The following is a 25969-nucleotide window of genomic DNA, read 5'->3' on the forward strand; positions in this document are numbered from 1 at the left end:
GTCGTCGTGGAGATGAGCGGGCCTCGACGAAGCACTTTGTCGCCCGTAGTTGGCGGACAAAGTGCGCGGGTGTCAATCTCGACGCCCTCGATGACGGCGCTGCGCACGCCGAGCTTGACGATGGCCCAGTCAAAGGGCTGCGGGGTTGTGGCGCCGGGTTTCCCAGCCGTCGTACCAGGCGCCCCGAGTGCACGAAGAGGCCGGGGCGGTGGACGGGGGCGGCGGGCGTGAGCAGGTTGGCGGCGGCGGCGAAGAACTCGTTGCTGCAGGCGAGGATCGAGGCGTTGAGGGCGGCGGACGCGAGGTTGGTGGTTTTGGCGAAGCGGCGGTCGATGCAGCTGGGATCGGTGATAGTCTCCATGGTATATACTTACAGGATACTCTATAATCTATATCTACAGCGTCCTTTATATATCTACATCCAAAGTTAGCCGTCGGAGAGCGCCGACAAGCCGGCTGGTTCAAGAGCAGCCAAGAGTCATCATCATCTCTTGATGATTCAACATCCACGGATAACAACGATAACTAACTAGATCAGTATCATCGCCATCATGTCTGAACACGAACCGCTGCTGGGCCGCCCCGGCGACGTCTCGCAGCCCGAGCACGGCAGCATCATCGCGAACCTGGCAACCGGCACGGCGCCCGTTGCGCAGGCGGGCATCTGGATCGTGAGTCTCCCGCTGCAATGAGACGAGCTCTGCTAATCTGTCCAAGCTGGCCGCGCTGGTCTGGTCGGCCGTCTTTACAAACGACCTCATCTTCTTCTCGCCGCACCCGGTAAGCCATATATATATATGCTCCGTGTCATCTCCAACTGACTGTCTGCAGCTGCTCAACTCGGCCGGCGTGCTGCTCTCCACGCAGGCCATCCTGCTGCTCCAGCCGACGCACACTGCAGCCCAGAAGCGACACGGCGCCCTGGCGCATTTCGGCGTGCTGCTGGTCGCCAACCTGGCCTTCATCGCCGCCCTCGTTGTCATCGAGATCAACAAGGCCTCGCACCCCGAAACCCGCTTCAAGTCCGTCCACGCCATCCTCGGCCTGGTCGCCTACATCCTCATCTTCCTGCAGGCCGCCGTCGGCGTCGCCCAGTACTTCTTCCCCGCCCGGGTCTTTGGGAGCGTCGACGCCGGCAAGAGCGTGTACAAGTGGCATCGGCTGGGTGGCTACGTTGTCTTTGTCGTGGAGCTGGCGACCATTGCGGCCGCGACGCAGACGGACTACAACCGCAGCGTGCTGCACATCCGGCTGTGGACGGTGCTGCTGAGCGCGCTGCTGGTGGTTGCGGGCCTGTATGCGCGGATCAAGAGGCACAAGCTGCCGCCGTTTCTAAGAGGCAATGAATGAGTATCGCAAAGTAGCAACAAGTATCATGGCAAAGTATTTCGGCCGTTTGGATGAATTCTGGATAGCTCGGTAGTAGTTATAGTAATCAATCGGGGTCAATAACTGTAATCATTTGCTGAATTTGTTGATATATTTTTTATATCTTTTATTCATCGTGCGTCTCATCATTTCTCCACCACACATCGACAACATGAACACGCCGTTCATCTGCCTCCGCTGCCAAACATGCCTGCGACCAGTTCGCCGCTTCTCCTCCTCCTCCCGCCTTCTTGACGCCCGTCCGGCAACAGGCCCCAAACCCGCCCCCAACATCAAGCACATCCGCGACCACGCCGGCCTCTACGCCCAAAACTGCCTCGACCGCAACTACACGGCGCTCGCCGAATATCCCTCGCGCATCCAGTCACTGGCCGACGAAGCCGCCCGCCTGCAGCGCTCGCTCAACGCCCCGCGCTCCAAGATCAAACACGTCCAAAAGGCCATCGCCAGGCTCGCCACGAGCAAGGAGGAACAGGACAACTACAAAAACGAAGCGCTCGCGGCCCTCCACCGGGAAGCAAAGCAGCTCAAGGATGCCTCGCAGGCGCTGACGGACCGGCGCGAGGCCTGTCTCCAGCAGATCCAGCAGCTGGCCCTGGCCCTGCCCAACCTGACGGCCCCAGAGACGCCCGTCGGCGACACCCCCCGCGTGCGCGACTACATCAACTACAACCCGCACTCGCCGCCGCCGTACGTGTCGTCGCCGGAGCCGGCGCGCAACCACGTCGCCATCGGCACCGCCCTGGGCCTGCTCGACTTTGCCAGCGCCGCCACCTCGACCGGCTGGGGGTGGTACTATCTTACAAACGAAGGCGCCCTGCTCGAGCAGGCGCTGGTCCAGTACGCGCTGCGCGTCGCCATGCGTCGCGGCTGGAAGCCCGTCGCGCCGCCCTCGCTCGTCTACTCGTATATTGCCGAGGCGTGTGGCTTCCAGCCGCGCGACGCCCAACAACGAGCAGCACATCTGGGCCATCGAGCAGCCCGAGCGTGACCGGAGCAAGCCGCAGCGCTGCCTGGCCGGCACCGCCGAGATCCCCCTGGCCGCCATGTACGCCGGCCGCGACATGCCTTCGGACAAGCTGTCCGTTGAAGATTCGTCGGCGTTGAACCGCTGCTATCGCGCCCGAAGCGGGTGCCCCGAGGCGTCGATACAAAGGGCCTTTACCGCGTCCACGAATTCACAAAGGTCGAACTCTTTGGCTGGGCAGACCATCTCCCGGACGTACCGTCATCGTCTTCCCTCTTCGCCGAAATGCTCTCCATCCAAACCGAGATCCTCTCCTCCCTCAACCTCCCCTGCCGCATCCTCGAAATGCCCACCGCCGACCTCGGCGCCAGCGCCGCCCGCAAACAGGACATTGAAGCCCTCTTCCCCTCGCGCATGAACCCAGCTGCTGCAGCAGACACCAGCGGCTGGGGCGAAGTCACGTCCGCCTCGATCTGCACGGACTACCAGAGCCGCCGGCTGGGGACGCGCGTGCGCACGGCGTCCGCGGCACGGTTTCCGCACACGGTCAATGGCACGGCGGTGGCGGTGCCGCGGGTGCTGGCGGCGATACTGGAGAACGGGTGGGATGAGAAGAGGGGAGGGGTGGTGGTGCCGGAGGTGCTGAGGGATTGGATGGGGATGGAGATGATTGGGGGTAGGGAGGTTTGAGTGGGAGACGGTAGATGAGGCTTTGAATGAGTAGAGATGGAGCTAGATCTGGAGATATAACTACTGGCGATAATCCGGGACATTCTACTTTGCAACTAAATAGACCAAAATAAGTACACGAAAGAGATTAAAGTAAATAAAGTGCCACCCCAGTCCCCTCCACAGACCAAGCATCATTACAGGGCAGTAGGACTCTCTCAACAGATCATCACTCCTGGAGTACACGAGTACTCGCTCCCGTATCCAAGAGACTAAAAGAAGAATGCAAATGGGGATATCAAAACCAAAAAAAAAACAGTATTAGAACGGCAAGATTGTCATCATCTCATGGTCGTAAATCTCATGATATATCGCGAATATAGAGGAAAACAAAACATACTCTACCATCGCAACAACGTATTTTGGAGTCATTGATATAACGTTCGTTCGTCAGTCGGATCGAATCGAACCGGCTAACCGTAGGCAAGCCGAAATATAAAAAAAAGAGGGCGGGAGCAAGCAAATAAAGACCCCAGCTCAGTCCCACGGGAAATCCGCCTCTTCGACCCTGGTGCACGTCAAATACTGCAACAACGAGCCATGCGACGCACCGTCATCGTCACTACCCCCGCGCAAATCCAGCTCGAGAAAATTCCGCATCAGCGGCTTCACAATCTCCCGCGCCAGCCGCTTGATCTCATCCATCTTCCGCTCAAACCGCTTAAAGTTCTCGCGCGAGTAGAGCGAATCCGAGGACGGGTGCAGCTTTAGAAAGCGCTTGAGCTCGTCGTGCGAGAGATATGCCTGCGCGTTCGACGAGCCCAGCAGGCGGTATGTCCGGCCTATCGAGAACGGCTGCGGTGGCAGAGGCGGAGGTGCGGCAGCGCGGGTGCTAGTGCCAGTGCCCGCGCCGCCGCCAGCGGGTGCGGAAGCACTCTGGCGGCCGGTCGCGTTGGAGCCGGTGGAGCCGGAGCTGTGGAGGTTGCGGGAGGGCAGGGAGGACGAGTTCTTGAGGATCGACGGGGGCGGCGGCGTGGTGTTTTCGACCAGGAACTGGCGGAAGAGCGAGACGGCCAGCCAGTCGAGGTAGGCGTTGCTGGGGCTGACACGCTCGCCCCGCGAGGTGGTCAGCGTGAGGCGGAAGAGCTTCCCTTCGGTGCGGGCGATCAGGTCCTCGAGGTCGTCGACCTTGTCCTCGATCACGTCCAGCACGGGGTCCGGCAGCGGCGAGTACGAGTTGGGGCCCAGGTGAGGCAGCGCCGCGGGCCACTGGCCGACAACGTGGATCAGGGCTTCGGCAAAGATCACCCGGCTGCGCGCCAGGTAGCCGAGCTTCAGGTAGCTGGGCGGATACTTTGCAATCTGCTTGTAGAGCCGCGACGAGAACCGCAGCAGGTGGTGGTCGACGCGCGGGCCGACCACCGGCAGGGCGTCGTACATGTCGGCCAGGTTCAGGAGCGATTTGCACTCGGCATAGGCGGACGCGATGTTGACCGAGTTGAGATTCGGCGTGTGGTTGTAGAAGATGCGAAAGAGATTGTCGTAGTCGCGAATCGTCGGGTCCATCGGGGGCTCTTCCGCCGTCGCCGTGCTGGGAAGATGCAGCGCCGACTGGATGCCCGTCAGGTTCACCATTGTGCGAAAGAACCCTTGCTGCGGCGGCGGCGGCTTGTTCCTCGCCGGCGGAGGCTGCCGTGGTCTCGTTTCCGCAAAGACAGCATTGCCGGCGGTCGGTGGCTGTATCAATTCGCATCAGTATCTGTATCCTAAGATCAATCCGCTCAGTATCCTCACCTTTTGCACCAGAATGGGCAGCTCATCCTCCTCTCGATTCTCCCAGTCCAGCTCATACCTCCACCGGTTCCGCTTGGGTTTCTTCGCCGCCGCCGTGCGCGATCCATTCTCGTCCTCTTCCCGAACCACATCCAGCCCATTGCCCTCCGGCACGCCGTCCGGCGACCCGTCCGCCCGCGCGCGATCCGCCTCCTCGCGCTGTGCCTGCACCCCGGACCATTCCTCGCTCGTCCCGGCCTCGAAGAAGCCCGAGTTCTGCGCGAGGATCAAGCGGTGCAGCAGGTACTTGCGCTCCTGGTTCGACGCGCGGATGACAATCTCCACGTCGCCGGTGCCCGTGAAGATGGGGAACTCGTTCAGCGGCTGGTGCGAGGAGCCGCCGTGGTGCGAACGGCCGCCGCTGAACCGACGGCGATGCTGGTGCTGGTGCTGGTGCTGGGGATGCTGGGGGTGACGCGACGAGGCCACGGATTGCGGAGGGCGGACGGCTCTGGGACGGGCCGTGGCCTCGGGGTGAGAGACCATGGGCAGCGAAGCGGGCAGTTCGGTGCAAGGCTGGGGACGCGCTGTCATGTTCTGATGGCGGGCGATCGGGACATGGTCGAGCTGCACTGCTGGGCGAGACTAAGGGAGCAAGGGGATCAGGCTGTTGTGCTGCTTGTCGTTGTGGCGAGAAGATGGACTGCGAGAAGGGAGTTGAGATGGGCTCAGATGGAAGAAATCAACAACGCGAAGAATCTCGAGATGAAACTGGATAACTAGTTAACACACACACAACGCAACTCTCACAGACGAGCCCTCTTGACTCTTCATCCACCGCTGGTCCTCGTCTCTGCTCCGCCTTGCGCCAATGCACTCGCCTCGAAAAGCGCCTCCGTGCAGTTGCCGCCCGCCAATCACCTCTGCAGCGACTTGCTTCTGTATCGCCACACGCTGGACCGTGAGCAAGCAGAGCAAAGCAGCTGGGTCGGAATGGCAGCAATTCAGAGCGTCTTCCTATTCTCGATTTACTCCAGACCCGCCGCGCTGTTCATGAGAAAAAAGACAGGAGCTGAAAATGGTCCTGCGGCCCAGCAGCAACCCGACCTGCGGCACAGCAACGTTCGCTCTTCTGCTTCCCCGACGATCTGCGGCTCCAAGGACGAGAGTGAGAGCTGATGCGGCCATATCCCTCGCTGGCTTCGGCGACGCACCGCGAATTGGGACGAGCAGCCCAGGCGCGGTTGTCAATGTGACTCGATGAATCTGCCAGGCGTGCTGCGGCGTAGTTGTCTCTGTATCTGGGTGCCTGGCAGCAGCGCGGCATTGGCTACTTTACGGGTAGAGTAGAGGCATGTCTCATTAGCCCGGGGACAACAGGCGAAAAAGCCTTTGATTTACGCGAAAGCTCCAATGGCATAAACAATAGATTAGTCGGAAGAAAGAATCTTCTTGTAGCAATTGCTCTAATTTAGCAGACCTTTTTCGAATAAAAGACTAGTTTGTTATCACGAAGCAATTAAAGTATGTATTGGAGATGGCAACGGAGCCGCGGTCGATGGTAAGGGAATCAAATGCTATGTGACTGCTCGGAGCCAAATGCCTCGCTGCTTAATCAAATCCTCGACGCTCTCTCAACTGACCCGGGGCAACAAGGAGCGACGACGGGTTCTATCGAAGCTCGACGTTCATGCAAATAGGAGAATGAAAGGAACTACTGTACTGTCACGGGGAGAAAGCACAATATGCACAGCGCAAAACGAGGGGAATATAACCGTCTTCGCAAAACGACAAAACAGATGTAGGAAATGGGACAACGAATCCACTTGAAAATTTCAACGGCGGATCTTCACAACCAGGACGCTTCAGCTGGGGATAGTGCAGGTCATCATTCGTAGCCCGAAGGCGGGTATGTCGACGCAACGATCAAGGAAAAGTAAGGTGCTGTTTTGATGCGAACAAGTGTACGGGCGGAAAAGGGGATACAGGGAGAGATTAGGTCCAGAGAAAAACTCCCCAACGCCAACAATGCAAAATACCCCAGAGATGATCTCGGTTGCAGTGATCCGGGCTCAAAGCTATTGCTTGCGCCATTGTTTTTGCCTCTAGAAAACTGCTGAAAGCCCGTTCTTTGAATGTCGACGGCTGAATCGCTTTTTCGCCTTGACCGAGTCCGAATCCCCTGGGTTTTGGTTCTTCACGAGTCTTCCTCCTGAAATCTCCTCGGACCGGTCCAAAGTGTTGGCATGGCTCGAAACTCCAGAGGACAGGTCTCGGAAGCCCTCGTCGCCCAGATAGGACCCGGTCGCGGGGTTTAAAGCCCCCATCTCTTTCGATCGGTCCAGGGTTTCTACCCATTCCTGCGTGGAAAGAGCAGATGTGTTACCTTCAGTGGCAGAAGACTTGGTCTCTTCAAACACAAGGCGCTTGTCTCGCTATAGAATCACGTTAACAAATGCTCAACCGTATGCTTGTCAATCACACTTACCGTATCGATGATCCAAGACGAGTGGCCCTTTAAATCCGTAGTGCTTCGATAATGAGTCTCGGGTTGTAAAAGAGACACCTCGAATTTCAGCCTCTTCTCTTCTCCTCCCGCTGGTACGATGATAACGCGACCTGCGGTGGTGACTATGACGAGACGCTGGCGCTTTTTAGTCGTGGCACCGCTGAAAAAGCGAGAGAGCTTCTTGGGACCTTCGTGCTCTCCATTTCCATGCTTATTCTGTGATCGATGCGGTATCGATGACGACGAGACAATCATGTTGCCCATTTTCAGGATACGCTCGTTCGGCCGTGTCAGAACCGGAGACCATTCGATATCCAGCTGAGACGGGGGAGCCAGTTCGGTAATCACTCGTGGGTAGGGCCGGCTATTTTGTGACGGGGTGGGACCGGGTTTTGAGTTGATATTGGGGGGGAAACTGTCTTCGCCAGTGCCGCCATTGAGCTTAATCGGTTCCGGAGGTGGTGGCGCATAGGCCTTTAGACGGGGTGGCTTTTGTTTCCAAAGACCTCGACCCCAGGTAACGCCCTTGAAGAATTCATGGTTTTTAATATGCTCGATTGGAAGCCTCCTAGTAGGATCAGCGACGAGCAATCTTTCCACCAAATCCCGGGCTACCGGTGGGAATCCTTCTGGGAATTCATAGTCGAGGTTGACAATCTTCTGAAACGTCAAATATTCGTTCGCGGCTTTGAACGGTGGTCTCCCCGCCAGTAACTGATAAATGATACAGCCAAATGCCCATAGATCGCTAGCCTTGCATGCATTCTTCTCAGTGAGAAGTTCCGGACTAACGTATTCCGCAGTGCCAACGAACGAACTAGCCCTGTCACGGCCAGGCGTACCGGAATCCAAAATCCCATTGGAACCGTCTTCGGCTCGTCGTGGTGAATCTAGTATCTTAGCAGTGCCAAAGTCCGTGATCTTTACATGCATCTGGCTATCCAACAAGACATTCTCCGGTTTCAAATCACGATGGATGATCCCTCGTCGGTGCATGTAATCAATCGCATCTAGAATCTCCGCACCGTAGAACCTAGTACATTCTTCATCAAAGGTCCCGATTCGCTTCAGGAAATTCAAGAGCTCGCCACCCAGCGCGATATCAAGGACAAAGTAGAGAGAATTCTCATCTTGGAAGGTGTAGTATAGTCGAACGACACCGGGATGCTCGGTCAGTCGATTCAAAGTGTCCTTTTCAATATTAACGTACTTGACTTTCTTTTCCTTGATGATATGGCGCTTATCGAGAATCTTGATGGCATATTCCTTCAAAGTCTGCCGATCGGTCCCAGCCACAACCGTGCTATAAGAGCCTTCACCGAGAGTTCGACCAAATTGGAAATCCCTAACACCCTTCCTGACAGTTTTTGACACAGGCTTTCCATTAGCATCGATTTCCTGGCGAACAGCAACGGCAGCACCACGCTCTTGCCAGTCCCCAGAGCTCTGACCAGAACCGTTGTCGGGGTTGTATTGGGAGCCGGAACGATGAGGGCCGTTGTTGCGCACTGCTCGAGAGCTCCGCCGCGGTGGCAGTGCAGCATTTTCCCCATAGTACGGGGATTGTCTATATGACCTATCGGTGTGGCTATTGTCTCGAATGGGGACACCGGCCTGCAGAGCGGCTGAGCCACCTCGCGAATCACTTCTCGTGGGAAATTCCGAGGTAGAGGAAGCTGAAGACTCGGTACGAATGCGATATGACGGGCCTCTACTAACGGAATTGGCAGAGCCATTCGGCAGCTGAGGGACTTGGGGAGGTAAATAAGACGATAGGGGACGCATGGAAGTAGTTGGGGTACTATCGAGTGACTGTGGCGGATTAGGTGTACTGTCGGCCAGCGGAAGCTGCTGGGTATCTTGGTAGTGTAACGACATCGACAACCGATTCAATGGCGCCGAGGATATGGAAGCGTCCGATACAGGTCCTTTTTCAAGGCATTCTATCAGCTTGCGTGTAAAGGTGAGACCAACAGACCAGACACATTCAACCTACCTTCGATTCCCTTTCTTGAATCGGCAGTTTGGGGTCGAGGGGTCGAGCTCGAGGATCCCTCTGGGCCACCAGGAGGAGTGTCATCGGGGTTAGCAATTCGCAGCCCCCCAAAGGACTGCGAAAGGCTCAAGTCCCCGTCCATGGCAGGGCACAAAGGTCAACGAACCACAAGACGGGAGGATGCAAGTTTCAGAGGCAAGCGAAGGGACGAAGCGGCAACGGGTAACAGAGCAAACGAGTGAGCGACGGGTGGGTAAAGGGGGCCAACCAGGCGTTTTCATATATCAATCTGAACGCTGGTCACCTCACTGGCGAAGAAGAGGCATGGCGGGCGGAATAAAGGGGTGTATGAGAAACGGCCGGGGGGCAGAGTGCTTGAGCAACGAAACACGAGGGGCACTTTGGTCGAGAGAGGGCGGCAGTGACCGTTGCGAGTCCGTGGTTGGTGGATGGAGACAAGGCAAAACAAGATCTGGCGATGAATACCGGGGATTCACGAGGTTGTGGGACTAGTGAATGAAGGGAAGAAAGGGCAGAAGATGACAGCTGATAGTTGAGGTGAAGCGATCGCAGCAGGATCTAGTTCGGTGTGCGAGAGCGTGCTCAACTGGACTGCGGATTTGGCAGATTCTGGATTGCAAGGCAGCTCCAGATGGCAGCCCAGAAGGAAGAGAAGCCAGCCAGCAGAATGGGCACAGTGTCGGCCAGAATCTCAGCTGGGCCTCATTGTCGTCGTCGTCGAGAAGAGGGCGAGAGGGAGAGTTGCAAGAGAGCGAAGGTGAGACCTGCACAGGAGGTACCGGGATTATGTAAGTGGGCTGGTGCGGTATTCGGACGGTACTGTACGGTATATACATTCAGTATAACCGGGTTACTCGCTTTACTCCGTACCAGCGCTACGTACAGTACATACGCAGACGGTACTGGTACTGATTACTCAGCAATCGGGGGATGCCAAAAGTCACTCTGCAGCCAAACACATTCACAGCCTTCCACCAGGAAATGCAGCCACCGCGTCACTTTCGCCAGCCGCCATCTGTCTCTCCCGGTAGAGCTGGTCTCAGGCAGGTCCTGTTGTGAATGGCTGTGTTTCTTGTGTGGAATGGTGGTCCAACAGACCTTGTGGTTACAAAACCATGCAGCAGTTGGCAGGACACCCTTGCTCTCACAAGTATCACACTTCTGGCAGAACCATCAAAGCAATGCTCGGGTATTATTATTTCTTCTCTCTATGTGCTCTTTCACAAGAACCAACAATTACATGCAAAAACATGTTGCATCAGCGACATTAAGCGGTGTGGATCAAAAACAGATATCGCGCAGTTTTCCATTTGACCATTGTTTCTTTCATAAAAATCACCCGTAAATTGAAAACCCCCATCGCCCGTCTAAAATGGCAAAAACATGTCAGGGATGCCATTAGTTTCTGATCTCCAACTCCTTAGCAAACGCCTGCGCGCCATCCACAAGTCTCCGCTCGTTGTTGGCTCGTCCATTCACAAAATCAGGGTAATTCAACGTCAGCTCTGTTGCTCCATTGATGATGTTATCCACCGCTTCCACTCCCAGCATGAAGGAGTGGTCTTGATTGCCAACTTCGTAGCGCCAGCTACCGAAGCGGCCACGCGAATAGATGCCCATGTCCTGCAGGCGAGGAAGAAGCTTCGTAAGAACACCCTCTCGCTCGAGTGTAGGGGTAGGATAGCCGTGGTCAAAGCGACGGTGATATGTAGAGACGATTTCATCGGTAGGTTTGAGCATTGAAGTGTTGACCAGCCCCTCGATACACTCGGCCAACAAAGTATCATTGTTGACTGGTTTGATGCGGGATTCGGAAACTTCAAGCATGATGGACCAGTATGGTCCTGGTTGTGGTTTGGCATTTCCATCAGGAACGGTGCCATCTGCAAAAGAAAGCGTGGGCAATGATTTCGAAGCGTCAGGTTGATTGAAGGGAGAGTAGTTGGAGAAAATGGTAGCGCGATAAAACGGACAATTGTCTTCGGGGAAATACAGCTGCAGTTTTCAACGTCAGTTTTCACGCCTGGGGGTAAGTTGCGCGCGCGAAGATTTACGTACCCAGCATTTATCACCAATCCGTTCTGGCCGTTCGCCGCGAATCCCTACACCAATGACATGGGTAGACGAATAGAAAAGGCCCTTGCAAAGATCGACTAGCTCTTGGTTGCCCATCCGTTCAACCAGCGAGTCCACGGCCATGGTGGAAACTAACCGCTTGTACCTGACTCTGCTACCGTCACCCAGAGTAACTGTCTTATTCTCCGCATCAACCTTTGTAACGGCACCGTGGCGACCGAAGCGTGTCTTCTCTTTAGGCAAGGTGTTCGCGACGGCGATCCAAATGCCGCCGGTACCGCCACGGGCAGGGAAGCGGAAGGTTGCGTTGGGACCCCAGTTGCCGGCTGTCTTCTGCAGAATGACATTGGTGGTCACCGCTTTGAGGTTCGGTGCGGCGACACGCTCACCTAGCCACGCGCATTGCATCTATCGCGTGTACTTAGCAACTCAATCCTTGACAGCAAAATTGCTTGGGCTTTCTCACCATTGTGGTTGGCACCGCCCAGACTTTGAAGTTGTATGGCCGCATGAACAGGTCCGCGATACCAGTTCCCATCATCCGGACGATCCAGTCGTCAAACGTCTTTGGCTTCGTATTGGCGACTCGGGCCTCCAGGGCAGCATCGATCATGCCGTCCATGCATTTAACCTGTTCCTCCTTCGGAAGCATCGAGATGTTATTCTGGAAGGGGTACGGAACCCATTGCTCCTTGCAGCGGACGTACGAAATGCGCTGATGGGTATACCAGTCGTCCTCTGCTGGGAGCGCCTCATCAATGCAATCGTCAAAGTATTTGTAGTGGGAGAAGATGACATGGCCACCCACATCGTACAGCTACAGGAACAATAGTTGGCGTCAGTAAATCGGTCGAAACCACTGAATGAGGCGGGAGATCAACAGCGTACAAATCCTTCTGGAGTCACGTCGGTGGAGGCCAATCCCCCGGGAGTCTCATTTGCATCAATAATCATCCAAGATGGCCCATTCTACTCGCGTCAATTAGCCAGACTATTCCATTTTACGCCCTCTCCAAGGGGAATCCGCAACTCACGATCTGGTGCAAGCGCTTTGCGGCTCCTAGCCCAGTGGGGCCAGCACCGATAACGAGAACATCAACAACGCTAGAAATCGTCAGCCATGAAAGAGTTTAATGGCAAGGCCGGAGGTTGCAACGTACTGATCTTGTCTGGTCATCGCTGCGGCGGGACTCCAGTTACTCCTTTGGCGCAAATGGAGGGGTAAAGTCTTCCAGGAAAACAAATATACACCAGCAGGGGAACAGGACAGAGCTTCTATTACGCCTGAACAAAACAAAAACAAAAGCCCAGATAGCTCAAGAAGACACAAGTAACGGACAGACAAACTGAAAGATCAGAGGAATCGACGCGGCCTTTTTGATGGCGGGATGTCATCTCGACCCAACACGACAAACACGCCAAGGCCAGCCGGAGCTGTAACTCCAGGAACCCCCTAGTACGGAATCCCCGGATCCCACCAATGAACAGCCGAGAAAACCGCCGCGACGGGGCCAAATTTCACGTTTTGTGTGTATTACGCTGCACAGCATGTTTGAAACGCGGGACTTCCGTTTTCGGCCCTCACAATACCGCGCCCCACAGCGACCGCTTCCGGCCAATCAGAAGCACCACGTGTGCCCGCTGGCGACGGGAGGATTTCCTCTTTCGGACGCATGGAGATGCAGGAATAAGTTATATATAAGAGTGTCGATGGGAGAAGAAGACATTATGGACGATGCTGCAGTTGTGATCAGACGGAAGCTCAGCCAGTCTTGCGTAACTAACTGGGCTCTAGTCTAGAGTTGTGGCTCGTCCCTGGATCTGTAGAAATACCCTCGTCGTCATCGCCGTGCATGTCTTAATCACACACCGCGATTGACAGACAAGTCTCGGGGGCATTATTGGGCAGTCGCCTATTCACGTAAAACCGTTGGTTACGGGGCGAACAGAGACATCAGCAGGGGTGGCGTTGATTTATCCCAGACATCACATCAAGAGCAATCTGTAGTACGTATGCAGGGGCAGCCATTAATTGTAGGGATAATCGCCCAAGCCGCCCTGTGATGGACCGTCCTAATAATGGATATGAATCCGCAGAGGATTGCGTGGTAGTTAGTTAACTAGTTAGCTGCTGGGGGCCTCGTCCCACACCGACCAACCTGGCACCCACCGGGCTCAATTGGCCCTGCTCTCAATTTCCAACACTCTTCTTCGTCGCATCTGAACCTTTTTTGGCTCCTGTTCATATCCTCGCCGACCGCTCTGTCTCTCGCTTGACATTTGTGCTTTCGTGCTTGGAATTGCGTCTGAACCCCTTTCCCCCTGGCTTCCAGCGCATTCGGTCGAAGTAACCTGCTTCGATCGCGGCCGTTCGACTTTCAACGGTTCATTGCGGATCAAGCTCGTTCCTTTTCAACGACCGTCGCCATGTCTGCCGCCGAGCAGGAGAAATCGAGATCCTCCGGCGAGGACAAGCCAGCCGCCTCCTCTCCCTCCTCCTCGTCGCCCTCGACCGCTGACGCTCCGGTCCTGCCCACCGTCAACCCTGCCGTTCCCAAGACAGAGCCCCCCAAGTCGACACTGCATCCTGCGTTCTACGTCGTGTGAGGAACCAGCTCTCTCGGTTTTACTATCTGCTGGCATTGGCTGACACGGGGATTTCGTTGCTGTAGCTCGTGGATTTTCTTCAGCTCCTCCGTGATTCTTTATAACAAATACCTGCTTGACGAGAAGGAGAGCATATTCCGTAAGTCAACCCAAACCAGCAATCTCGAAAGGAGATGCGATCCTGGAATAACACTGACTGATGGCGGACTCTAGCATTTCGTATGTATCCACGCTCCATTTTCGTTGATCGTTGCTCTCTAATCCGCTCCTACAGCGATCATCCTCACAACATGGCATTTGGCATTTGCAGCGTTCATGACCCAGGTCCTAGCCCGCACCACCACTCTGCTTGACGGCCGGAAGAAGGTTAAGATGACAGGCCGGGTTTACCTCCGTGCAATTGTCCCGATTGGTTTCTTTTTCAGCCTGAGTTTGATCTGCGGCAACGTAGCATACCTGTACCTGAGCGTAGCCTTTATCCAGATGCTCAAGGTACGTAGTTCTTGGAAACCCGCCTTTTTACCCTCTTCTAACCCGTTATCCTGCAGGCCACTACTCCCGTCGCCGTACTCATCTGCACCTGGTCTCTGGGAATGGCGCCTCCCAATATGCGAGTGTTGTTCAATGTCTCGTTCATTGTGCTCGGAGTCATCATTGCGTCGTTTGGTGAAATCCATTTCGTCTTGATTGGATTTCTCTTCCAGATCGGCGGTATCGCGTTCGAGGCCACTCGACTTGTCATGGTGCAGCGTCTGTTGAGCTCAGCCGAATACAAGATGGACCCGCTGGTCTCCCTTTATTACTTCGCCCCTGTCTGTGCCGTTATGAATTTCGTGGTCGCCTTGTTTGTCGAAATCCCACGGTGCGGGTTGGCAGATATCCAAAAGGCCGGGCTGATTACTCTTTTGGCCAACGGAATGGTGGCCTTTTTGCTTAATGTTGCCGTTGTCTTCCTGGTATGTTGCCCCGTCCACGTTTTGTACACAGACTAAGGATGACTGATTGCATGCGCGAATAGATTGGCAAAACCTCGTCTCTCGTTCTGACGCTGTGCGGTGTTTTGAAGGATATTCTCCTGGTCACCATCTCCGCAATGTGGTGGAAGACGCCAGTGACGCCGCTTCAACTGTTTGGATATACGATCGCTATCGGGGGCCTGCTCTACTACAAGCTGGGCGCTGACAAGATGAAGGAATATGCCAGCCAGGCCAATCGGTCGTGGGCGGAATACGGTGCCACCAACCCGATCAGGCGTCGCCTTATCGTCGTCGGCGTCTCTGCCTTTGTGATCATCTGCCTCTTGGTGCAAGTCGGTGGGCCGTATGATCCCAACAGCCTCAAGGGTATGATCCCGGGCAAAACGACGGCGAACAATGCGTGAAATCCGTGCGAAAAACCGCTCGGGAGTGTCTACGGATATCCAAGGCCTTTACAGCTGTTATGCGCCTCGACAGTCGTGATTTCGACAGAAAGCACCTCAGCCTCTTGGCTCTAATATGAAAAAGGTAATATAGAAATGCTTTCACAGGCCACACAATGGACATTTTGGTGGCGTGTGCGGGAAAAGTCAGGTCTGGCGTCCTTGTGTTTTTACCACCGTTTTATAGCCTTCTAATGACCCTTCCATTTTCTCTTCCTTTCATGTATCAACGTTTCTACTAGAATTATTATTCTCTGTATGATGATGCAGGTAGCATTTCCACTTGTGAGACCGCTTTTGTCAGACCGCAGCCGCTGACAGATCTACGGAGCGGGACTTTAATAATCCGTCGCTTGTGAGCCGTCTGGGCACTCTGACGCTAAACCTATTGCAGGCTAGTCTTGTTGCCGCCAAGCCGCGCTAGACCGTGATGGCGCGAGTCATGCAGCTCATCGGTGATTGGCGCCTTTAATGCCGGGAAGCTTGTTTCGGAGCAAACCCTGCTGCCTGATTGGCTGGCTGAGTGCTTGGCTCGTGGTTCCTCCGGCAATCAGCGGGGCCTAGCACGGTCGTTGATTGGCCACACCCCCGGTAGATGCTGGGTACTTTGGAGTACCTCGTTTCTGGTAGTATAGACGGCATATCCAAAGTACCGACCTGTACCACCCGTCTGATGGGATGTTTCCACATGCAGTCTAGCGCCGGTTCCCCGACCTCGCGTTCAGCCTTCTTCTTCCTCTTCTTCTCTTCTTCTCTTCTTCACTTCACCTCCTCCTCTCTTCCTCACTCATCCTCTCTCTCTCCTCTCATTCTGCGTGACAAACGCCCTTCTTTTCTTTGTCACCCCGGGCCAATCCATCTTCGGCCTCTCAAAGAACAGCCTCCATACCTGCCGCTGCTTATATACTTGCTCGTCTCCCTCTGAGCACACCGCACCTCTCCGGCCTCCTCCGCCCGCGCAGCCGAACCCACCTCATCGCCTCTCAATTGCTTCTCTTTACTTTTATTCTTTCTAGGTTATATCATACTTGCTTAATCTAACTAATAGCCAAAGCCTCTTTTAACCATCCAGATACCAATACACCTGCTCTCGTCTCTGCCGGCCCTTCCGACTCTCCCCAGCTCGCCATGTGCCGATTGCTCTTCAGCACCTACTCCGACGGGCCAACAATGGTGCTCTCACCTCCGTACTTCCACAACGCCGACTCCTTTTTCGCCTCCAGTTATTCGGACCCCACACCTGACCGCCCCCAATTCCCCCGTCCTGGCGCCGTTTCCGCTCCTGTGAATGGCATCCCTTCGGACCCTCCCAAGTCTTCAGTCAGCCCTCCCAGTTTGTCAACCACGGCCTCGTCTCCGGCCTCTTTAGTCGCCAACCCGTCCCGCAAACGATCCCGTGATGAATTTAACGCGTCTAACGATGAGAATGATATGACAAGAACCATTCCAGCTCAACATGCCCCCTCCCCTCGGACCCCCGAAGAGCCAATTTATGGAGAAGGAATGGTGCTTTTGAACCCACGCACCGGCCTTGCCCTGTCAGCTGAAAGTCAGACCGGCACCTGGTTTGAAGAGAAAGCCGAGATTGAAGCCGCCGCCGCCCCTCCCGTTGCTGTTGCCTCCGGTTCTGGCCGACCAGACCTCCTCAGCCGCAAGTCTCAACGTCTCGACTCCTCTGCCGCGGGCTGGGATGATATTACTGCCGCTGCCATCCAACGCAAACTCCATTCTTCCGTGCAAAACGATACCTATCGCAACATCAACGGATCTACTTCCACCTCACTATCGGGTCCCTCAGGCCCGCAGACCCCACTAATCGACGATGCAACCCTTCTTTTAGGAATCAGTTGGCAGCGTGTGGATACCCAAGACAAAGACATGGCGTCAGCAGTTCGTGGCTGGGAAAAGTACATCAATAACCATTTTTCGACCTTCCTTGAGAACGCTCAAATCTTGCTTAAACATCGAGGGCTCAACGCATACCTCGTCACCGCTCAGCCTGCCAACTATCACTCCATGGGAGTTTTCGACACACCCATGAATGGCTTTGGCCACAACGTCAATGAACAGCATTTTTACCTCTTCAAAGAAGACCTGACTGAAGGACAGCTTGTCGGCAAAACCTGGGAGTCCTCTCTCGCTAACCTGAAGTCTAATCCTATTGCCTTTGCAGCAGGCTCCGAAGTGATGAGAGCGGCCGAGCGGACTCCGGAACGACTGATTGAAGACACAGGAATCCCGAACGGGGCCTTTTACATGACCGGAAACGGAATCAAGATGGGAAATGAAGGGATGGAAATGACGATGGACATCGACCGATAGAGCTTTCGCCAACGAAAACGACGAATAAAGCATACTCGTATATATCTCGGAAAAAAAAAACCTTGGTCGCGTCCATCTTTGCTTCGAGAGTTGTTTTATTTTTATTTCGAGGTTTGCAACTTTTTCAAATTTCTATATATCTTCGTAAATCATTCCGAAGTGTTATCTATTATCCATCTTCACTACAATATCATTGTATTTTTGCTACTTGTTTTCCGCCAGTTATCAGTCTCGGCTTTATTTCCTTTCTATGCTCTCCTTTTTTTGTAGTTTTATGTATGTGCAAAATCCATAAATCTATACTTTCCAGCACTGTGTACTCTTGAGTGTGACCTTGACCTCATTCAACGGCAGCTCTCATTTATCGTCAATTGGCCCATCTCAGTCCAGCTTTTCGTAGTCAGTCGTAGTCGCAAATCCCTGCTTCTGAACAACCTCTTGGGCGAACATCATTTCCACCCGAAAAAGACCAGCAACATTCAATGTGTAAAACAGTATATTCATATTAAGCGGCCAAAAGATTAGTTAGATATATATTACTTTGCCCTAGAAAATTCACCCCACGGGCCCCCCCGGAATGAATACGATGATGACGACCAAACGTGTATATACCACCAGAATGGTCATTGCCAACCCCTCTCCAAACTCCCTGCACAAAATGCAAAAATCTGCTTCCAAAACCCCCAAATGCACTTCAATAATCATCGTCATATCCCCCTTCGCTACCCTCGTCATAATAATTCCCAGAAAACGCCGCGTCGATCCGGTCATCATCCTCCTCCGCATCCTCATCCTCTTCTTCTTCTTCCTCCTCGTCTTCATCATATCCCCCCTCCACCGTAGGTCGCGCAGGTTCCGTTTCAGGAATATACCCCAGGATTTCTTCGTTTGGATTCAAAGGCTGTGCTGGTTCCGGTTCCGGTTCCGGTTCCGGTTCAGGCACCTTGGCTGCCACCGGGGTGGCCCGCGGGACGGGGAACGCTCTCCTGCTCGGCTCGGGAGTCGCGCTCGCTCTCAGCACCGCCGCGGCGGCCTGTGTGCCCTTGAGGATCCTCGAGCGCGCAGACGACCGAAGACTGTTCAAACCGCCAAAGCCGCGGTCGGAGACGACGCTGGAGCTGCGGATGCTTCGGGCCACACTCTGGCTGCGGCTGCGGCTGCGGCTTTGAACGCCTTCGGACTCGCTTTCTTTGCGTTTGACTTCGACGTCGTCCTCGTATAGCTTTTCGAGGAGGGAGTAGTTGATCTTCTTGCTGAATCCTCTTCTCTCGAGCATGAGCCTGGTTGCTTCCGCTGGGGTAGACGCGCGTGATGAGGCCCTGTCACCATCGCCGCCTTCGCCTGCTAGATATGTGACGTCTCCAATGCGACCCTTTCGTCGTTTTCGAGGTTTATGCGCTCCGCCTGCGGTTGACGGGTCTGCTGCTGCTAATGCTCGTTTCAGGGCCTTGGCTTGTTGTGCTCGCAGGTAGTCTTTATTTTCATGGACCCAGATGCGTTCTTTGATTTCTACTTCGGTCGGAGAGAGTAGGCAGTGACGAACCTCAGGGTCCGAATCAAACTCGGCGGGATCAATATCCTGACTGTCGGATACCGGCTTACCCTGCCGTTTTGCGGAAGAAGATTCTGCGTTGGAAGGCGGGGTAGTCTTGGGAGGTCCGGCGCTGGCAACCAGAGAAGAGCCAGAGGAGAGGAGTGCTGTCATTTCACTTTCGAGTGCGGACTCTGACGCCAAATCTTCTTCAGTAGGCTCCGGAATCTGTTGCTTCTTGTTGCTTTTGGGCTGTTTGGGTTTGTCTGTTCCACTGGTAGTAGTGTTGCTCTCTGTGGATAATTGATGGACTTGTTCCTCTGGACCTAAAATCGCCGGGTCGATGGGGATATCCGGCACTGCGAATCCGTCTGCATCGACTCGACGAGGGCGCTTTGAGGCAGGCGGTGTTGGGCTTGTATCCTCCTCATCGTCTTCGATTTCTGCCGCGGTTTCCGGGGCCTTTCGTTTCTTCCTTTTGTTGACTCTCCTAGGATCTTTCGAGTGGCTAAACGAAGGTGGATCGTGTGAAGTTTCCAAGTCCACTGAACGGAACTGATCGACTGTGAGATCACCGCTCTCTGTGGCTTTGAATTCATTGAGACGTTGATGGATAGTCAGCTCTGTGACTTTGACGACGTACACGACTTCCCGAACGGTGCGCCGAAAATTGTTCATGCGAGCAGCGAGAATCAGCGCAGCTCCACAGATACCGGCTGGTCGTCGTCCGGTGATCATCCAGTCGCGATTCATCCTTTGTACGATGCGGACGGCTTCGCTTGCAACTTGCATCATCGACGGACCAAATTCTAGTTGCTTTGCAAATCGATAGATCAGGCTTTCGGGGTCTATGGGGTTCATGATGAAGATATTGCCCCCAAGTCGTAATTCATCCAGGAGGGCTTTGTAGGTACGGCCTAGTTTAAAGACATTGATCTGGTCGAGAAGTCAGTTATCGAGTTTGAGTGGGATGAACGGGGAAGAGCAATACCATCAAGACATCAGCAAAATCGATCAGCATGACCGTATTTCCATCCTGTCGTCGACAAGCGACGTACAGGCAGATGGCGGCAACCGTCTTTGTCCGTCGCCCTTGAATAAAGTTCAGTCCTACGGCAAGCTTGAACACCTGTCCAGCGGCTTTGGAGGCGCTTTCAGGGATATTCAGGGCGCGCGACAGTTGGGCGATATATCGATTTCCTATGCCCCGGGATCCGATTAGTTCCACAGAGCATATCCAACATGATGGGACTGGTGCGACATACCATTTTGTTCGGTGATTTCTCTGCTCTCCACCCCTCCACCCCGCTGGAACCCGGGGCCAGTGCTCCGGCCATGGCTCTGGTCCGCGCCGATAAACGTGCCCTGCACGATGGCAGCGCCGGAGGAGGACTCGCCAAAGGTGATTTCGGACACTATATTGGCTTCGCTGATGACGGTGCCGCAGCCGGAGCACACTTTCTGGCCGTCATCCTCGACGATATGCGGGGCCGGGCAGCCCGGGTTTGGACAGGTGGTGGTTTTGGGATGGGTGGTGGGCTTGGTCTGCGGGCGTCGGATCGGGGTTGGGTGAGGGTTCTTCAAGCTAGCGAGGCGCTCGACCGGGCGGTTGGCAGCCCGCGAGGGAGGCGGGAGGCGTGTTGGGCGTATCGTCGCCATAAATGGTTATCCGGAAGCAGAATGTAGAGTAGTAGCAGGCTCGACACGCTACAATGCGCAGTCGGGAGCACAAAAGCAAGGAGCCTCCTGCGACGTCGGCCACAGGGCTCAAACAGTGGAATTCGCAAAGAATTGAGTAGACGTGCGATGGCTGAGGGTGTATTCTGTAACTACAATATCATCGTTGATCGTGATGAAAGTGCTGGTTTTGCCGGGCGGTGGTGCAGCGGGCCAGTGTACGGTCACGTGGAGAGCAGGACGGCGCGGGTTCGAGTCCGCGATGCTTTTTGGTTCTTTTTTTTGCGGCAGAGCGGCAGAGCAGACGAACATGGCGGAATGCACTCAGCGAGTCTTGCCTGCAGCCCGCACTCACAACACCTTGTTGCTCTGGTTTTCTTTTTTCCTGAAGATTCGTGGTAGTTCGATGGCTCTGGGCTCGCTGCTCTCTCCTGAGCGATTTGTGCGTCAGGCACCGCCAACATGACATCAAATCCGCACAAGTCTCGCAAATCGCCACCAGTATCAGAATGTTCAGACCAGCTTAAATATCCCGCCAGCACCCCATGATATCCGCCGTTTTGCAATTGTCTTTTAGCTTACTGCAGGATACCGAGTTCTGTCTTGATTCCCCTATTGCATCCATCCTGCATACATACGGCTGGTTGCACGAGTGGTCGAGAGTTGCCTATACTATATATCCCTTCATGCTTCTTTGACCTTTTGACAAATACCCTGCTTCCCGGTCCGACCTTGGTGAAAGAGGCATCCTGCTTTGTTTTCAGCTGCAGCACAGTTGCAGTCACACCCATCCCCCAACCCGCGCCTTCGTATCGCCAGTCCGGCAAGATCCATACAAAGCGCTCCAGCAGTCATGGCGGAGAAACGCCCTGTGGTATCACCGCCTCGTGGTTTCACTCGTCCTTCGAGCCCTGTCCGCTCCAGCAGTCGGCCCAAATCACTGACAACCATCCTCCTGGTCAACAATATTCACTGCGCATCTTGTGTGACATACGCCAAAGAGGTTCTCTTCCACCTACCGCACATTGCCCGCGTTGATATTTCAATCCTCAAGCATGAAGTTCGGGTCTCGCACTCTTCTGAGCTCCAGCCTACAGAGCTGGTTGATGCCCTTACAGATGCTGCCTTTGAGGTATTCCATGCAACCACCCAAAACGAGCTAGGGGTCACCGTCAACGATATTGATGTCGACACCTCTTCCTGGAACGCAGGCTCTTGGCTACGCCCTACTTCTCACCTTTCCCTGGCCGCGATGGACACACGTGCAAAGGACAGAAACAGTCGTCACATTGCCAACTGCGACTCTTGCAAACAGGAGCAGGAAAAGCCTGCTTTGAATGAAGGGCCATGGCTTCCTCTAGAAAAGGTACGACATTTGCTCTCTCCAAGAATCTTCACTTATTCCGTTACTTATCACATTCACTGTCATAGGGTTCAAGTGTCAGCATCGGATCAACTCCAGCGCCAAGCAGAGAAGATCCCGTCAGGTCAGCCCCGTGAGCCCACACAGGCTGAACACAAGGATGAGGATGAATACAGCGCTCAGGTCAGCATCAGCGGAATGACCTGCGCGTCCCTGTGTTAATACAGTAACTGCACAAGTTCAAGAACTTGATTTTGTCAAGTCTGTCAGTGTCAATCTCCTCACCCACAGCGCAGCCATAACCTATGGAGGCCGCAGAGAAAATATCGACAAGATTGTTGAGCAAATCGAGGACATCGGCTATGGAGCCAGCGCTCAGGAAGTAACTCTCAAACCACGACAACGAGACCTCTACGTGGCCAATCTAAGCATATCTGGAATTACCTGCGGTTCCTGTGTCGGGACTATCACACGTGGTGTCAAGGCTTTCTCTTTTGTAACTGACGCCGTCATCGACTTGCTGGGTCATTCTGGTAGAGTCGAATTTGAAAGCGAAACGAACCTCCCACAGATTCTCAAAAGTATCGAAGATTTGGGATACGATGCCACGGTCATCGACTGTAAGCCCGTTGCCGGCACCGAAGCTACCGATAGTGGTCCGAAACCCCGGACCATATGGATCAAGGTGGACGGGATGTTTTGCCATCATTGTCCTCAAACCGTTTTGAGCGCTTTGGAAGACATATCAGAGGGTAAAATCGAAGTGCAAGAAAAGTTAACTACTCAAAAACCCGTTGTCGCAATAAACTACCTCCCTGACCCGCCAAACATGACCGTTCGAAGCATCATATCCGCCATTGAAGCATCCAACAAAGCTTTCAAGGCGAGTGTTTACCACCCACCGTCCATCGAAGACCGTTCTCGGGCAATGCAAAAGCAGGAGCAACATCGCTTGTTACTCCGTCTCTTGTTCACTTTTATTGTCGCAATACCTACGTTCCTCATTGGAATTGTCTGGATGGCCGTCGTTCCCAAGTCAAATTCAATCCGCCAGTTTCTGGAGGAACCCATGTGGGCTGGTTCTGCATCCCGCCTGGAATGGGCCTTGTTCATCATGACCACCCCCGTGATGGTATACGGCACCGATGTGTTCCACGTCCGTGCTCTCAAGGAGATACGAGCCTTGTGGAGACCCGGCAGCCGTGTTCCCTTCCTTCGCCGTTTTTACCGTTTCGGGAGCATGAACATGCTGATCTCTGCTGGTACATCTGTCGCGTATTTTGCCTCCTTGGCCGTTTTGATCGTCAATGCCAAAAGCAAGAAGCATGAGGCTGGACACACGTCCACATACTTTGATACTGTGGTCTTTCTGACGTTGTTTATTTTGGCGGGCAGAGCTCTTGAGGGTTACAGCAAAGCTAAAACCGGGGATGCTGTTGCGATGCTCGGTAAACTGCGGCCATCTGAAGCATTACTCGTTGTCGAAACCCCATCTACTGGAGACGAAGGTGCCGGATCTAGCATTCAGCGTGTGTCTGTCGACCTCCTCGAAATTAATGATATCGTGAACGTTCCCCATGGAGCATCTCCACCGGCTGATGGGATGGTTACGGGAACCGGCACATACAAATTCGACGAAAGCTCGCTGACCGGAGAGTCCATGCCTGTGCGCAAAGTTGCCGGTGACAAGGTTTTCTCTGGCTCCGTCAACGTTGGGCAACCGGTGTCCATCCAGGTCACTGATCTCGGTAGCACATCTATGTTGGATCAGATCGTGGCGGTGGTTCGGGAGGGACAAGCCAAAAGGGCTCCAGTGGAAAGAGTAGCGGATATTATGACGGGCTACTTTGTCCCTATTATTACCCTTATCGCCATCCTCACTTTCGTCATCTGGGTTGGTTTGGGCGAATCCGGTAGGCTTTCTTCGGACTACCTCGATACCACCCAAGGAGGGTGGCCATTCTGGTCCTTACAGTTTGCCATTGCCGTCTTCGTTGTTGCTTGTCCCTGCGGTTTGGCCCTGGCTGCCCCAACCGCTCTGTTTGTTGGTGGCGGTCTGGCTGCTAAACGAGGTATTCTGGTTCGGGGCGGCGGAGAAGCTTTCCAAGAGGCGAGCAAGCTGGATGCCATTGTATTTGACAAGACCGGCACCTTAACTGAGGGAGGCACCCTGAAGGTGTCTGATCATGAGGTGCTTATCAAAGACGAAGAGTTGGAACAAGTTGCATGGGCGGTTGCCAAAACCTTGGAGGAGAGCAGCACCCATCCCATCGCCAGAGCGATTGTTGAATTTTGCAATGGTCGATCGGCAGTCTCCGCTACTTCGTCTGCCATCACTGAAATTGGCGGTCAAGGGATGAAGGGCACCTTTACCGTTCCCGCAGCAAATCCCCAGGATGTCCCGGTTGAATATGAGGCCGCAATTGGAAATCAGCGCCTTTTGGAGTCTCTTGTCAGCGCCGATCACGATACATACTACTTGGACAATCTCCTGTCCAAGTACCAATCCGCAGGACGTTCGACTGCTATTCTTGCTATCCGCAGAGTGTCCGACACTGACAAGTTCGTTCCGGCAATCGTCTTTGCTACAGCTGATCCTATCCGCGCCGAATCCATAGACGTCATTGCTCAGCTTCGCGCCAACCGCATCGAGGTCTACATGTGCACAGGCGATAACACCGTCACCGCCCACGCCGTCGCTGCGACCCTCGGCATCCCCAGCTCAAACGTAATGTCAAACGTCCTCCCCACCCAAAAGGCAGAATACATCCGCAAGATCCAAGGAAACGAACTATCCCCCGAGTCCCACAGAGGTACCCAGAAAAAGACCATCGTCGGCTTCGTTGGCGACGGCACGAATGATTCTCCCGCCCTCGCGGCCGCAGACGTCAGTATCGCCATGGCCTCCGGCTCCGACGTCGCCGTCAGCTCCGCAGGCTTCATCCTCCTCAATTCCGACCTGCGCACCATCCTCGAGCTCTGCAAGCTGAGTCGGCGCGTGTTCCGGCGCGTGAAATGGAACTTTTTGTGGGCTGCGGTGTACAATGTGTGCCTGATCCCCGTCGCGGCCGGCGTCTTCTATCCCATTGTGAGCGGAACGAAGACGGATGCGCACGGGCGGGTTGTGAACACCCATTGGCGGCTGGATCCGGTGTGGGCGGCTCTGGCGATGGCGTTGAGCAGCTTGTCGGTTGTGTTGAGCAGTTTGGCGCTGAGGTTGGAGTGGCGAGGTGTTCGGAAGTGGATTGGGAAGATGTTGTTGGGGCTGAAGAGGAAGTGATGAGATGGGCTTGTTTACTGTCTATGTGGATGCCCTTGCATGTTGCAATGCCAACGCTGGACAATTTCAGTGTGTGGATTGCGCTGCTGAAAAGCTTCGCTGGCGATATCCCCTTGATGTCCTCCTTTTTTCCTTTTGCTGTTGGTGATGTTTTGTGATTTGGATTAACAGAGCACTTGGCTGTTTTCGATATTAAGCTAATATATTGAGTAATTACAATGATTTTTGATTTGCAGAATCATTATCTAAGTTACAAACTCTTTGATTGATGCACATGGAAATGAAAAACTCCCTTGACTCTAGAGTTGATTGCCCTCGTTTAGAAGCGCAGTATGGGCTGCATATTGTTTAGCGTCAACGTGTTGGTGT

At 54.3% G+C, this 25969-nt stretch overlaps 11 protein-coding genes across 11 annotated transcripts in view; 6 read left to right on the forward strand and 5 right to left on the reverse strand.

The window, feature by feature from the left end:
- UREG_07247 (uncharacterized protein) overlaps positions 1-361 on the reverse strand; it is a gene marked incomplete at both ends in the record, with an annotated part of 1363 nt that extends 1002 nt beyond the window's left edge. Inside the window, 2 exons of the mRNA XM_002582428.1 lie at positions 36-137; positions 176-361. Of these exons, the coding sequence (XP_002582474.1) occupies positions 36-137; positions 176-361 (288 nt within the window). The remainder of the gene's footprint in view (positions 1-35; positions 138-175) is intronic.
- Positions 362-551: 190 nt separating this feature from the next.
- Positions 552-1350, forward strand: UREG_07248 (uncharacterized protein; the record flags this gene model as incomplete). Its single annotated transcript, XM_002582429.1, has 3 exons — positions 552-671; positions 718-780; positions 832-1350. 3 exons carry the CDS (start codon positions 552-554, stop codon positions 1348-1350), a joined length of 702 nt encoding a protein of 233 aa, XP_002582475.1.
- Positions 1351-1540: 190 nt separating this feature from the next.
- Positions 1541-2380, forward strand: UREG_07249 (uncharacterized protein; the record flags this gene model as incomplete). Its single annotated transcript, XM_002582430.1, has 1 exon — positions 1541-2380. The coding sequence occupies one exon, from the start codon at positions 1541-1543 to the stop codon at positions 2378-2380; it is 840 nt and encodes a 279-aa protein (XP_002582476.1).
- A 261-nt stretch (positions 2381-2641) lies between these two features.
- Positions 2642-3046, forward strand: UREG_07250 (uncharacterized protein; the record flags this gene model as incomplete). Its single annotated transcript, XM_002582431.1, has 1 exon — positions 2642-3046. One exon carries the CDS (start codon positions 2642-2644, stop codon positions 3044-3046), a length of 405 nt encoding a protein of 134 aa, XP_002582477.1.
- A 516-nt stretch (positions 3047-3562) lies between these two features.
- On the reverse strand, positions 3563-5392 carry UREG_07251 (uncharacterized protein; the record flags this gene model as incomplete). The annotated part of the gene is made up of 2 exons (XM_002582432.1): positions 3563-4762; positions 4820-5392. 2 exons carry the CDS (start codon positions 5390-5392, stop codon positions 3563-3565), a joined length of 1773 nt encoding a protein of 590 aa, XP_002582478.1.
- Positions 5393-6903: 1511 nt separating this feature from the next.
- UREG_07252 (3-phosphoinositide-dependent protein kinase 1) lies at positions 6904-9092 on the reverse strand (the record flags this gene model as incomplete). Its single annotated transcript, XM_002582433.1, has 2 exons — positions 6904-7233; positions 7287-9092. 2 exons carry the CDS (start codon positions 9090-9092, stop codon positions 6904-6906), a joined length of 2136 nt encoding a protein of 711 aa, XP_002582479.1.
- Positions 9093-10722: 1630 nt separating this feature from the next.
- UREG_07253 (uncharacterized protein) lies at positions 10723-12577 on the reverse strand (the record flags this gene model as incomplete). The annotated part of the gene is made up of 6 exons (XM_002582434.1): positions 10723-11319; positions 11383-11808; positions 11867-12217; positions 12289-12369; positions 12435-12504; positions 12561-12577. The coding sequence occupies 6 exons, from the start codon at positions 12575-12577 to the stop codon at positions 10723-10725; spliced, it is 1542 nt and encodes a 513-aa protein (XP_002582480.1).
- A 1250-nt stretch (positions 12578-13827) lies between these two features.
- Positions 13828-15388, forward strand: UREG_07254 (Cas4p protein; the record flags this gene model as incomplete). The annotated part of the gene is made up of 5 exons (XM_002582435.1): positions 13828-14003; positions 14073-14146; positions 14282-14499; positions 14556-14963; positions 15026-15388. The coding sequence occupies 5 exons, from the start codon at positions 13828-13830 to the stop codon at positions 15386-15388; spliced, it is 1239 nt and encodes a 412-aa protein (XP_002582481.1).
- A 1167-nt stretch (positions 15389-16555) lies between these two features.
- On the forward strand, positions 16556-17749 carry UREG_07255 (uncharacterized protein; the record flags this gene model as incomplete). The annotated part of the gene is made up of 1 exon (XM_002582436.1): positions 16556-17749. One exon carries the CDS (start codon positions 16556-16558, stop codon positions 17747-17749), a length of 1194 nt encoding a protein of 397 aa, XP_002582482.1.
- A 694-nt stretch (positions 17750-18443) lies between these two features.
- On the reverse strand, positions 18444-20939 carry UREG_07256 (uncharacterized protein; the record flags this gene model as incomplete). The annotated part of the gene is made up of 3 exons (XM_002582437.1): positions 18444-20216; positions 20272-20480; positions 20546-20939. The coding sequence occupies 3 exons, from the start codon at positions 20937-20939 to the stop codon at positions 18444-18446; spliced, it is 2376 nt and encodes a 791-aa protein (XP_002582483.1).
- An 871-nt stretch (positions 20940-21810) lies between these two features.
- Positions 21811-25600, forward strand: UREG_07257 (uncharacterized protein; the record flags this gene model as incomplete). The annotated part of the gene is made up of 3 exons (XM_002582438.1): positions 21811-22323; positions 22420-22503; positions 22583-25600. 3 exons carry the CDS (start codon positions 21811-21813, stop codon positions 25598-25600), a joined length of 3615 nt encoding a protein of 1204 aa, XP_002582484.1.
- Positions 25601-25969: the final 369 nt, after the last annotated feature.

Source organism: Uncinocarpus reesii, genomic scaffold (genome assembly GCF_000003515.1).
Source record: "Uncinocarpus reesii 1704 scaffold_5 genomic scaffold, whole genome shotgun sequence".
Taxonomy (NCBI): domain Eukaryota; kingdom Fungi; phylum Ascomycota; class Eurotiomycetes; order Onygenales; family Onygenaceae; genus Uncinocarpus; species Uncinocarpus reesii.